General features: G+C 44.5%; 1 protein-coding gene across 1 annotated transcript; it reads left to right on the plus strand.

Moving 5' to 3' along the window:
* Positions 1–1,623: 1,623 nt before the first annotated feature.
* On the plus strand, positions 1,624–9,056 carry LOC123944326 (transmembrane and coiled-coil domain-containing protein 5B-like). Its single transcript, XM_046009342.1, has 11 exons — positions 1,624–1,658; positions 2,601–2,750; positions 3,057–3,174; positions 3,483–3,533; positions 4,261–4,329; positions 5,325–5,381; positions 5,874–5,933; positions 6,492–6,556; positions 7,182–7,257; positions 7,543–7,586; positions 8,716–9,056. The coding sequence occupies exons 1-11, from the start codon at positions 1,624–1,626 to the stop codon at positions 8,912–8,914; spliced, it is 924 nt and encodes a 307-aa protein (XP_045865298.1). The 3' UTR covers positions 8,915–9,056.
* Positions 9,057–13,809: the final 4,753 nt, after the last annotated feature.

Below are 13,809 nucleotides of genomic sequence, written 5' to 3' on the forward strand. Positions count from 1 at the left end.
TAGTGCTCCGGGAACTTAAGACCTCAGAAAATTAGGAGGAATTTTGAAGGAGGAGGCAGTGGAATCAGGTTTCGGGATCAAACACTCCTTTTTCCTCCTCCCTGTTCCACCTCCCATTCACTCCAGCTTTGAAACACCAGACCTTTCCTTCCCAATGTCTTGGCAGTGCCAGTTCGGTGAAATAAAGGAGTTAGTTTTGTAGCTCCAAGATTCCAACTTGGAGAGAAGGAGGGCGTGCTTGGCCCATAGATAAGACATCTCTGACTCCTCCGGCCTGCCCTCGAGCATTCCTACGCCATGACCCATAGCTCTCCGATGCCTTCAAGAGAAATGCATAATTTGGATTTGGGTGCGACAACGTGCACATGTACCACAAACAGTCGAAGAAGGAAGAGAAAGGAGAGTGACCTCAACTGCCACTAGGTCTGGGGCCTTGGGGACATGAAGAAACGTGCTCCACAGAGCTGACTGCCATCTCAGAAGGGACTTGTCCTGTGTCCGGAAATGCATTCCATAGATCTTACAGCTGTGTAGGAAGAGACTGAAACCGCCCGGAAGTTCTGAACTCTGCTCCCATGCTGCCTACAGGGGTGAGGTGGAGCTGTTGCCGCCCCCCACCCCTACCCACTGTGACATGCTGCCCCGCCCCGCCAGAGAGGACAGGTCTGGTGATATGTGGAGAACTCAATCAGCAAGGAGATACCTTTTCTGAAAGTTCTGATAATTGGTTGGAAATCTCAGTGGGAACCAAAGAAATCTCAGTTGGGAAGAGAAGGGTGAGTTCAGAGGCCATCATCAAAAGCTGGGATGCCTTGTGTGTAAAGAGAATAGGAAAAATGCAGGGGAGCGATGAAAGGGGAAGGAGGTGTGAGAAGGAATTAAAAAGCGAAAGCCAAAAAGAGAAAAAGGAGAGAAGCTGGAACATGAAAGGAGAGGGGAGTGCGGAACTCTACTTTTCTTAGATTAGTTTCAGTCCTGAACTTCAGTTTGGGGGCAGTGATTAGGAGACATCGTCCCTGGGAGCCCAACATTTGTTTTTTCCTGCTGGTAGTTGTATCCTGCTCTCCGCCTTGCTGTTTTTGCGGCTATTTTAGAATCGACTCAGCCTGTGACATCTAGAGCTTGTTAGAACACCGATGGCAATAGACCTGGAAATCAGGCAGCCAGCTTTATGGGACCCTCTGGATCTTCTCTATTATTTTTTTTCCCTAAGTCTCCCTGGAGATCTGGGTTAGAAATGAACTCTCAGTGCATTCGCCAATAGACATAAGCTTGAGTGCCTTTAGTGCATCACCTATGACCAGACAAATGGCAGCCCAGGAATGGGAAAGGTAGCCAAAGTGTGAAAAACTGTGAAAACAAGATTTTTGTACTCCAGTGGGATTCACTTATGCAATTTTAAGTTAAAACACAATCTGGATTACTGGAATTTAGTAAAACACTGCAGTTGATGCTGGAAAGCAGAAGGGTTTAGAAGGCATGGGTCTCTTCTCGGCTCTGTCTTTCCTGGTCAAACTTTTGCCTGCTCCCTCCTGGGCCAGTGTAGGGCAATGTTACTATGTTGGACATTAGGGGCGACGTTTCCATAATAAACGTGTGTGTTAACATTTTAGGAAACCCACAATGGAAGGAGCTGGACGGGACCCACTGGATAATGTGTAAGAAATGAGGATGATAAAGTTCAATAGAGGAGCAGCTATGTGAAAGTTCTGCCCCAATCCATAGGGAAGAGAACCTCCATGATGCAGGACATTATCTCCCCAGGTCCCGGGACCCTTCCTGCAGAGAAAAGACCCTAGTTTCAGATCTTTGGACTTCCTCATACCAAGCATGGTGGGGTTTTCAGAAATAGCTAAGACCTCAAAAAGCAAATCAGTCTTATTTGGAGAAAAGATCCACTCCCTTCCCTGGCCCCCATCCAGCCGGTAGACCTTGACTAGCGTAGAAAACACTCAGCATAAACTCCTGAGGAGACTGTAACAGAAGGGACTAGAGAAATCCCCTCACCCTGGCAGATCTTTAAATGTTTCATAGCTGTAGCTTGGATTCTATATACTCCCTAAAATTTAAAAAAAAAAAAAAAAAGTAACTTGGAGCATAATTGTTCTTATGAAAAAAAATTTCTTCTGCTTTATAAAAGGTTTGTGTTTTAATGGGTTCCATTTATAATATTTAAAATTAAAATGTGATTTGAGGGGCACCTGGCTAGCTCAATATCAGTCAAGCGGCTACCTTCAGCTCAGGTTGTGATCCCAGGGTCCTGGGATCAAGTCCCTCATTAGGCTCTCTGCTCAGCAGGGATTCTGCTTCTCTCTCTCTGTTCCCCTGCTCCTGCTCTCTTGATCGCTCTCTCTCTACATCTCAAATAAATAAGTAATAAAATCTTTAAAAAATTTTTTTAAAAATGTGACTTGACGCCAGGAATTTATTCCATGCAAAACACTACAGAAATCAATTTATCATGGCAAATTATAACATAGGGCTGCTTAGACATAGTTACAGCAGAAGATGGGGGAATGAATGAGATTACCAGTGGAAATCTTCTTAGAGCTCCCCTGTTTTCCTGTCTGAGCTCGGTAAGAAAGATGATTTTCCTGTAGGCAGGAGATGATGGAAATACCGAAATTAGAAGTCACAAAACAAAACCTTGACTACCTGAACTCAGACCTTGAAAAGGACCTGCAGAGACTGGATGAGGCAAATCAAGTTCTTCTCAGAAAAATTCAAGAGAAGGAAGAAGCTATTCAAAGGTCAGGCTTTGTAGTTGGTGAGGGAAGGGCTTCTCCTCAACAGAATGCCCTTTGGAATAAAGAGAAGGTGGGAGGAAGGTTTCCTTTTTTGCTGATAAATCTTGGTGTATGAAATTCTGAAGCATGAATTGTGATGCCCCCAGAGGCTTTATGTATAGATTTTGGCATTAAATTTCCACGAGGCTGACGCTGTATTGCCAATGCATTTGGGACTCAGTCTGGCTCCCCCAAGACCTTGGCTTCCTAAGCTGGGGCACTGGCAGCTTCCTTATGACTAATCCATATGTGGGTGTCTGTATTTTTCAGTCTGGAAGGAGAGATTGCCCTGTCACTAGGACGAGCCAGCGAGAGGGAGGAGTTGAACCATATCACATCTGAGGAAGAGGAGACCTTGAGGAACCTGGAATCAGAGACAGTAAAGTTGGTAAGAAGGTGTCTAGAAAAGGACTGTGTGATGCATTTGGCTTCAGTCTGCTGCTGCTCTCTCATTCCCTGGGGATCATCATCCATGGTCCTTGCTATGTCAGGAGAAATCAGATGGGAGTGCTCTGAGAAAGAAGCGCTTGTCGTGGGGGCCCCATGCATGGGCTCCCTTCCTATTTCCTCTGTGTGGGGCCAGAGTGTCCTTCTCCCCCTCAGCACACTTATCCGCAGACCATATTTTAGAGACCCGGGGAGAGGGAAAGTACAGAAGCAGAGCAGGAGTATCCCCTTTACTTCTTCTTTCCACAGGAAAAAAGTAACAAGATGCTGAACAGGAATGTGGTGGAGCTTCAGAAGAAGGTAAGGGGGCCATCTTTGCTGAAGGCTCATTTCTTAGGAATCTTGACAAAGTCATCTGAACTCCTGAACTCTCTAGTCAGAAAGACCCAAGAAGGGGGTGCCTGGGTGGCTCAGTCGGTTAGGCATTTGCCTTCGGCTCAGGTCATAATTCTAGGGTCCTGGGATCAAGCCCCACATCAGGCTCCCTGCTGCGTGGGGAACCTGCTTCTCCCTCTCTTTCTGTCTGCCTCTCCCCTTACTTGTTCTCTCTCTCAAATAAATAAATAAATAAATAAAATCTTTAAAAACCAAAAAACTATTTAAAAAAAGAAAGAGCCAAGAAGGAGCAACTGGCTAAACAGATGGGCTCCGTCCCCTCTGCCACCTACTGCGTCTATTAGGATGAACACCCCATTTGTTTCCTGGGATTACACATCTACTGAGAGAGCTAAGGGACTGACTATGGGAGAAAAGATTTTTCCCTTCCTGCCCCAGCCGTTCTGTGCCTTCCTCCTTGCTCCCTGGGCAGTTGTTTTCGTGGCCTATGGGAACAAAGAGACCTATCCAGCCAGTCCAGAGTCAGGCAGCTCCCATGAGCAAGAAGGAGACACTTTTCTATGAAGTTTCTACCTGGGATCTAAGTTCATTAACCACCATCATCCCACAGCCCTGCAACCCCAAATTCTGCCACGATCATAGCTTTTTATGTCTCTGTGCCTCACTCAGTTCATGGTTTGGGGGATTTCAGATTTCAAGGAGACATGAGAAGGATGACCTGAATAAAGAAACCCTGAAGCCGATGTTGGCAGAACTGAAGGTGAGTAGAAGAACAAAACTAGGGATTTTCTGTGAGATGTGTGTCAAGTCTAAGTTCGGGGGGAACTGCTTTCAAGGACTCTCCAGGTGAGGTATGTCTGTGTGCTTCTCAGAGGAGAGCCAATGTCTTTTGTTGCCTCTCCCTTACCTCATGGCCTGTGGGGCATTCATAACATGACAAGTCAAGTAACCGCAGAGGTCACTTCAATGTCATCAGAGTAGAGGGGATTGCTGAAGACCTCATCACCCATCAGTCACTAGAACACACATGCTGAAGACACATCAGGACCCACCAAGAAGCTTAGGGTCTGAATGACACAATATGAATATTCAGGTAGGGTGAGAATAAGAACTTCCAAAATTACACAGAGATGTGTCAATAAGCTTACCTCATTTTCCAAACCCATGGCTTCTAGTCCAAAAACAATTCTATTCTTAAAATGCAGTTTATCTTTTTCTTCTATGAGAAGGTAGACCCAATGAGGACGAGAGATTTTGTCTATGTTGGTCACTCCTTTTTCCCCAGTGCCTGGAACAGTGCCTGGCAATAGTGAATGCTCAATATTTGTTGAATCAATGAATGAACTGGATGCCCCATCGAGGACAGAAACCCTGCTGGGAAACTTTGTGCAGATTTATGTGAGCACACCCTCAGGGAGATAAGAGGGAGAAAGAGGCCTGTGAGCTTTGGTCAGCTGGGCTAGAAGGAGGAGGATGGTAAGGCTCAGAGAAAAGGCAGTCAAATGACTGAGGCTTAAATGTCAGCTCTGCCACCATGTGACTTTGAAAGAAGTTAAATGCTTAACTTCTTGCCTTTGTCTCCTCATCTATCAGGTAGGCCTAATGAGAGTGCCCACCCAAGGGTGAAAACGTGTCCTCAATCCCTCAATACAGGATAACCATTTGTATCATGGTCTTTACTGGTCTGGAGAGAGAGTGCTCATTACCCATTTGCCTTCCACAAAAGAATGCTATTAACTGTCTGCTGTCTTCCAGGAGAGGCTACAAAAGTCAATAGAATCCTGCACAAGGGAAGAGAAGGAACTGCTCCAGGTAGAGGCAGTGTCTCCTCACTGAGGGTCTGTCCAGGATGTAAATGGGAGACCACCCCAAAGTCTTAGAAACAGGACCGCTGATGGCATGGGAGGGGGGAGCAGAACATCTGGCAGAGCAGTTTCTGATTCACATGCAGGTGAAGGGGGTACGAAAACTTATATTACAAGTACTGGTTTTACCATTTCTTAAACACACTTTTACCCTTAATATTCAAAATAGTATTGCTGAATCCCAAACCTAAGTGCCCCAATCACCTCTCCTGATGTTTCACCTGACAAGCAAATGACAACCGGGGCAAACAATTTTGGTTTGCCTCAAAATTATACCGTGCCCATGAATGACGAGATCACTGCTTTGCGATATACTTGTTTCCCCTTAAAATCAGAAGTTGCTAGGTAACCAGCCAAATGTCCAATGCACCAGTTAGGGTCCCCAGGAGCAGCCAAGGCTTGGTTCTGGTGAGACTTGTTAATTTTCTCTTCTTTTTAGATAGAAAGCGACTACCAATCTTTGTACCAGCTCTGTAAGGACCAGGCCCACTACATAAAGGTATTTTACCTGTAGGGGCAATTCAGAGAAGAGGCAGAATTTCTCCAAAGCCATGGGTTCCTTGGTTTTTCAGTAGGCTGAAATCTGCCATTGGGGAAAATGACTTTTATACAGCAGAAACAACAAAACAGATGTATGTTAAGGATTTACCTTGTGCCAGATGATGGCATGTATGTTACTTTTAAGCTCTCCACATGCAGTATGTTTCTACATTAATTTGTCCAGTAAAACTATGGGGATAATATTGTTATAAATCAAGAGGACAATGAGGTTTAGGGGAGTTAGAGAATGCTCCGGGAAAGCAACAGTAAGCATCAGAGCTAGGATTTGAACACAAGCAGAATCCAAAGCAAGAAGTCTTTTTCTTTGCATATATATCCATCTAGCCCAATATCTCTCAATTTTAATAGAACATTTCCCTACTCATGTGTGCACACTCATCCATGCACCATTTGGAGAATTAGGGTTAGTCTTAAGGAGAATCATCAATGATACCGTAATGAAAAAATGGGGAAATTCTTCATGATAACAATTTTTTGTTGTTGTTTCCATGGGAAGAAATACCAGGGAATTCTGAGAAAGATGGAAAAAGAAAAAGAGGTGCTGCTTCTTGAAAAAGAAGTGTAAGTTTGGAAAAATGACGTCCCTGAGAGAGGGCAGTGACAGTCTCTCAGCTGTCTTGGGAGGGTGCAGTGCTTCTCAGACCGGTTTTTGTTTTTTTCTGGGGTTTTCGATTTTTGGTTTTTGGTAGTCCTTTCTTTAAGTGATAAAACTATTCTCTCATGCTTTCCCCTACAATATATTTTTTTATTATGTTACTGTTTACACTTAGATTTGCATTCATCTGGAATGTGTTTCATCTATGGTGTGAGGTAGAGATCAAGATCATGTTTTTCTGTGTGGAGAGCCTATTAACCCAGTGCTGTTTATTTAAGAGAATGTGCATTTTTCAGTGGTGCCTTGTTTTATAAGTCAGGTTACCATACATGTGTGAGACTTTCTGCAGTTTCAACCCAACATCAGGTTGATGTCAGGATTTTTCTTCATTGATTGTCTTTTCCCTTGAGAATGGACCACACTTTCCTGGTATCTCTGTATGTTGAACAGTTATGAGTTTTGAATGTTGAGCAGTGAAAGCTATCAAGAGTCTGGAAAATAAATCATCGACGTTGCATGACTTAGAAAAGCACCTTTCATCAGCCCCCCAGATTATGTTATATCATTCTGGGATCTGATTTTTTCTCCCAGATTCAAAGCCCAGAACAACTCTTTGCAAATAGTGAAACCTGGGTCAATTCTGGTAGAAGCCATCCAAAGCAACATGGTAAGTCTTCCTTGTCCCACACTGGAGTTTTCCTTTATCCCTTTCTCCCCTGGCTTCTCTCTCCTTCTCTCCACATCCCCCTCCCCTTTGTAATAAACCTAGAATTAGGAAATAATGAAGTTCAGTACCTTGTTCCACACTATGGCCACTAGGAAGTGGCAGAGTCAGGATTGAAACCCAGGTAGCCAGACTCCTGACTCCTGGGTGGCTCCTGGGTCCCCTGCTACATTGCCTCTCTTTGGACACGCGGACAGGCACAGCTGTGGCTTTTCTCATTTCCCATAGGAGAAGACCATCATTAAGAAACAGAAGAGAATCTTTTGGTACAGGTAAGTGGTAGAATCTTGGTTTTTACCCAGTGTGGACCACGTTCACTCTGTAGGAGCAAGTGACTTGGTGATGGCACAAGGAATAAGGATGAACACACTCACCAGGCCAGAAAATATCAGGCAGCCCTAGATTTCTCCCAACCCTTCTTTCCTTCTTTTCCCCAACACCAGGGTTATGTGGAACTTGGTGGTTGGAAAAAGTAGCTCTTTCTTCAAGATGAAGGCTGCAGGTTGCATTTTACTTTGCATTTCCATTCTTATGGTTCTTGGTATGACCCGTTTCTATTTTTCAGATCCTGAACCTAATCATCTCTGCTCTTTATACTCTTTATACATCTATACTCTTTGCTGGGGAGATAGTTCAGGGCTCATTAATTTTCTCAGTTCTTTTATAGCAGGCTGTAACACTTTAGAAAACAAAAATCACCTAAACTCTCTATGCCTTTTCTGTCCTAATTTTTTCAACAAGGAGACTAACTCTGAAATGCTCCATGTGGCACTTGAATGAAGAGCTTCAATTTATGACGTTCCAATATTATTAAAGGCTGAAGGCCTTAGACCAGATTTCAATATGAAATTTTCTTGGGAGCTCACTAGACAACACACCCACACCCGCACAACCACACATTTTATTGTTTAATTTGGTCTCTTTTGACACTTGATGTTTAGAAAAAACCTATCCTAATGATTTTGCCTGGATGTTCATGTCAGAGATGTCCCAATCTTATTTCAAATTCTAGAACTCCTTGCTATACTAGACCAGAAGAAGACCATTGGTCATGAGACTCATGGGTGTGACAGTCCTGAACATTTTCTGGCAGCTCCCAAAAGGCCTGCCCATATGTAGTACCTGGAAAACTCTCCTTTGGCACTTCCACCTTCTTTCTATAGGGACATCTATTCTGTCAGAGGGCTTGTATGTCAGGAGAGCCACGTGCAATTCCTAACCACTACATCGATGTTCTTCTGCTATCACCTATCCCCTACCCTCATCCTTTGGGTCTCCATCCCCCTATCAGTTTTGTCTGAAGAAAGCAATTCAGTTCTTTATGAGTGCAAGCTTCCCCTCCTACAGCTGGATTCTGGGCTGTCCCTGTCCCCCATGCTAACCAAGAATGTCTTTTTGTAGACATTTCAGGTGTCTTGTCTTCATGATCATGATCTTCATTAGGCTGCTGGGCTATGCGCTTTTCCACCTGCAGTACATAAACCCAGACCTTCTCGTGGATACCCTACCTATGGTAATGAGCAGGGACACCTTGAAGAGGCTGAGGAAGGTCTTATTTCCCCTCCTCACTCTGGAGGTGGAAGAAGTTCTACCGCATTAGTCTGAAGTAACGTGGGGGGCTCCACATGGCACCCAGTGAAGAAGGGGGACATGGCTGTAGCCCTGAGTCGGGGATGGGCCAAGAGGGAAGTAGGAGCTTTGACTTGGACATCTGACCTCTTCACTTCATTCTAGTCCCTTGCTTTCCCTTTGCAATGGCTCTCTTTTAAATAAAGTCTATGTTTGACCAGTGTTCACTGTGTTGGTCTGTGAATTTGGTCTGATTCCTGGGGCCTCATTAGACATTCACAATTTTTACCTGTCTTGAGAAAACTTCCCCTAGGACTTCCATTCTCTGCTCCATACTGAAGAAAGAGTAGAGAAAAAAATCCTGTCTTCATTTGTAACATTCTCCACTTCCTCTGGGGTAGGTATAAAGCTATTCAGTTGAGGAATCATGAGGTGGATATAAGGCTTGCTTTCAGTCCTTACTGAAGTTTTTAATTTTTATATTATTTATATTTTATTTTATATTTCACTATGTATTATAGGAGTGGATGTCCTAAAAAGTTAGCCTTTATTTTTAAATGTACACAGATGGTTACCCACTCTCAATGGAGAAGAAAACTACCCTAAAATTCAAGTGACATATAAAATATAGTGCGTAAGATTAGCAAAACACGATTTTGCACGTATCATTCCTATCCTTCAAATCCTAATTCAAATGCCATCTCTCCCATAATGTCTCCTCTGATCCCTCCGGACCTGAGATAGCTTCACTTGCCTTCTTCCAAATGCTCCTTGCACCTTCGGCATCTCCTTCCTCCTACACATTCCTTAGGCTCCTGCTTTCTGATGACCTTTTGTCCTTTCGAGACCATCCTTGACACAGGTTTTAACTGCACCTCACTGCAGGAAGGCAGCAGCACACCATATGTTTGCTTTGGCTGTAGACATGACCCTGCTCTACCTTTTCTTTTGGGGTCTGGGGAGGAGAGGGTGAAGGAGGAGAGGGTGAAGGGTCTCAGTATGATGCCTTAAAAATTAAAACAAAACCTGGTCAACAGCGCCCTCTTGTGGCCATATAAAAGCTCTTGCGTTTCAGCGGGCTTCCCCCCAAAGGGCAGGAAAGTGATCAGTCAGTTGAAGCAAAAAGATGTATCAATTATCACTTTTGGACAATTCCCTTTGTGAGCTTTAATAAGTAAAATTATTATTCCATCAATTCAATAACTGATACTCTTCCTTGGACCAGATAGGGATTTTGGCACTGAGATTATAGCAATAAACAAAACACACAAAAAGATTCTAGTGAGTAGAGGCATATAGAAATATCAGATGACACTGGGTGCTATAAAAAGTTAGGTGGGGGAGGAGGAAGGGAATAATGAGGAGCAGCAGCCACGATGCTCACCGGAAAAGGTAACATGATAGCCAAGACCTGAACAAGATGAGAAAGCCATGTGGATGGCGGGGGCTTTGGGGGATGGGGAGGTGGTGGTGCAGCTGATAGGGAGACAGCAAGTACATAGCCTTGACCTCGGAGTGTGCCTAATGCATTTGAAGTTCCTCTGCTGATTCCATGCTCATATAAAACAGCCTCTTCATTAAATCCTTCACTGGAATCCTCCAAACTGAATTCTGGTTCCTGCCAGGCCCTTGGCTGATACTGGCCCAGAGAAGCATTCCTTAGGCTGGAGGGTTTCAGCACTGGAGTGATTCTAAGACTATAGGTATATGAGAAGAAAATGGCTGCAACCAGCTGAGAAGCTTATACTCAGAGTATTACTTCCTGTGCCATCTCTGGTCACATAACCCCTCATAAGTTCCTGGAACTCCCAGGTTCTCCTCTGCCCAGCCCTTCCCAGGTAGACATGGGAGCATCCCAACATTCAAGACTGGCTAAGAAATAGGAGCTCAGAAAAATAAGGATATGGTAGCCCCATGCTTGCAGTCAGCAATCCAGCAGAGACTTGGAAGCTTGAAGATGTGTTGGAAATCCATGTTACGAAGCACAAATGGTCTTTTCTGCCACCCAGAGAGCCTGCCTCTAAAGGGGCCTGGATGGCACTCCCAAATCTGGAAGCAGAAGAGGGGTTGCCTTATGGGAGCAGTGCTAAGCTGGACATCTGAGTTCCAGCAATGGGGAGCTTACCAGCCCCCACCCCAAATCCATCAGTTTCTGAAAGATTTCAACAAACTCATACAAAGCACCTAGCACAACCGAAGGTCCTTGGTGGGTATTCAACCGCCATGAGTTTCCATTCCCTTACATGAGATAAAAGTTTGCCTTTATCTAGTAGTTAATCATAGTTCCGTCTTATAAAGCCACACAGTAAAATAACGGCTTCTGTCACATTTTAGTCACTAAAACTGAACAGCCTTCTGTTCTCCAAATGAACATTCTGCAGGCCTTTAAGCTGTCACATGACATTGCTTCTAGAATTGTATTATCTTACTTACCCTTCCCTGGACTCCTACTGAGCTGAACAGAATAGGACAGATGAGGTCTGACTGACAGAGTACAGTAGCTCTCTTCTCATTCTCTCCTGAGCTCGGGGGTGGCAGGGACAGGAGAGAGGGAGAGTGAGAACCTGAAGCAGATTCTGTGCTGTGCTGAGTGTTGGGAGCTCGACATGGGGCTCACTTCCACAACCCCGAGACCATGACCTGAACTGAACCCAAGAGTCAGTCGCTTAGCCGACTTCATGACCCAGGTGCCCCCCAGCCCAGATCCTTAACCTTTTAGAACATGAATCATCTTACTCTACATCTCCTCTGCTTTGTATTTGTGCAGATTAACAGATAATACTAAGTGCAGGATTTACTATGTGTCTCATTAAATTTCATTTTGTTGGTTTGGTTGCTTCATGTTAGTCTATTGCAATCATGCAAAACCCTAATTCTACGAAGGAATAAACCAGTCTGTTCACAGACAGGGACTCCTGGCAGAGTAGAAACTGCTGGGGCAAGGAGGCTTGGGTGTGCAATCTCCTTTGGACTTGTAATCATTGTTGACCCCAGGCAGCTGATTAACCTTTCCTTTAAGGTGGCTAATCATTCTCTCCCCCAGGAGCCTGTTACAACAGCTGCACATTCTTTCAGTACTCTGAAATGGAATTTCTTTGGGTCTGGAGGCTTGAATTCAATTAAATGGATTAGGTACTCTTCTTACATCTTCTCACCTATCTTAAAACTTAATTACCTGTTAACTATTTCAGACTATCCTTTTTATCATGCAAAAGATCAATTTCCTTGATAGGGAAGGATGAGGTGAAATAGGACCCTTATCTATGAACATTATACCCCATGCTCTACCCAGTGGCCTATCTCTTTCATTTCTCCTGTTCCAAACACAGCATTGGAAATGCTTCTTTCAAAAAATGCATTTTATAATATCTTTTGCCAGCCTCAGTGTTGTCTTGAAAAAAAGCACTGAAGGGGCACCTGGGTGGCTCATTGGGTTAAGCCACTGCCTTCGGCTCGGGGCGAGATCTTGGGGTCCTGGGATCGAGCCCTGCATGGGGCTCTCTGCTTAGTGGAGAGCCTGCTTCCCCCTCTCTCTCTGCCTGCCTCTCTGCCTAATTGTGATCTCGATCTCTCTTTCTCTCTGTCAAATAAATAAACAAATAAATCTTAAAACAAACAAACAAACACTGAATAAGGAGTTAAGCCTTAGACCCTGGTTCCAGATTTTGTGCTACTTCTCTGAGTTCACTTTCAGGGCCCAAGGTTGATTTCTGGGTGCTTTCTAAGATCATTCACTGCATAGTGAATGTACTGGAAAGCAGAGGGAAGAAAGGGGGACTAGCTCAAGAAATAAGCAATAAACCATGCTCTCAGAGACTCAGAGACTCTTGAACTGGTGACAGATTCCAACACTCAATATCAAGGTTACAGGTATACCAAAGCTTCTCTGGTATATAAATGCTGGCTTAATTGGGGGCTCAGAACTATCAACAGCACATTTATTGATCATCTACTGTATTGCAAGCATCGTGCTGGATACTTCCATACGGTCTCCGTTTCATAGTTTGGTGAATTGCCTGAGATTATCCAGTTAGTAAACGGCAGAACCAGGATCATGCGCCACCTCTTGACTCCCCCAGGACAGTTGCCTTTCACGTTCCATCAAGTCCTCTTCAACTCCAGTATCAGTCTGCTAATTAGTAGAACTACTGAATCCGTCACTGGAATCAGTTACTTATTTTCCTCTCTCTTTTATGATTTGTTTAAAGTTACTACAGAGATCCAGTATCATTCCAGTCACTGTGTTAAATTTCACTCTGGAGCTTGATTATAGCTCTAGTTTAATGATTAAAGTTAAAAATGCCTTGGTTAATGCTTTATTAAGACACTATGGCCCATCCATACTTTAGTCTGAATACAAAGCGGGAGAACTGGATTTTACGGGGGCGGGGGGGGGAGCTGAAAGTAGTATTAAGGCCACAGCCACCTGCAGGTGGGTGAGGGTGTTCAATTGAGGGAGTAACAGAGTAGTGACTCCACCAAGGGCAGCTTTGCCTGGAGTGGCTCTTGAGGAGCCCATATAAAAGCTTTGGTTCTCACACATGAGAGTGACATGTCACAGCTGTTAGTATTACAAAATTGGACTTAGAGGGAATCCAAGCCATCCCGGGGGTGCCACTGTCCCCTGCCAGGCTGCTCTTTTGCAAAACCCAGTTGAAATGTTCATGATGGGTCTTTTCCCCCACACTCCACGTATTGAAATCCCTGCCTCGGAGCCATGGTCCTCATTCCCTGTGTGGGGTGCCAGTTTGAAAGAACAGTATTAGTTGGTCCCTCTGGGAGTTCAGTGAGTTTGACTCCTGAAAGGCTTTATGATCCCCGAGCTCAAGAGCTGCTGGCTCCGTGGCAGGGTCCGTGAATGGGTGGGCGCTGCTCCCTGCACTTGCTTGAGCCGGAGGAAGGCTTTCCCTGCTGCTCTCCTCATGG

Source organism: Meles meles, chromosome 6, assembly GCF_922984935.1.
Source record: "Meles meles chromosome 6, mMelMel3.1 paternal haplotype, whole genome shotgun sequence".
NCBI classification, from domain to species: Eukaryota; Metazoa; Chordata; class Mammalia; order Carnivora; family Mustelidae; genus Meles; species Meles meles.

What these genes read in the sequence shown, in the direction of transcription:
- LOC123944326 (XM_046009342.1), top strand. Translation starts at nt 1,624, where the DNA reads ATGGAAGGAGCTGGACGGGACCCACTGGATAATGT. An exon ending in AAGGAAGAAGCTATTCAAAG is followed by an intron (nt 2,751 to 3,056) that starts GTCAGGCTTTGT and finishes TGTATTTTTCAG; the next exon opens with TCTGGAAGGAGAGATTGCCC. An exon ending in CGATGTTGGCAGAACTGAAG is followed by an intron (nt 4,330 to 5,324) that starts GTGAGTAGAAGA and finishes GCTGTCTTCCAG; the next exon opens with GAGAGGCTACAAAAGTCAAT.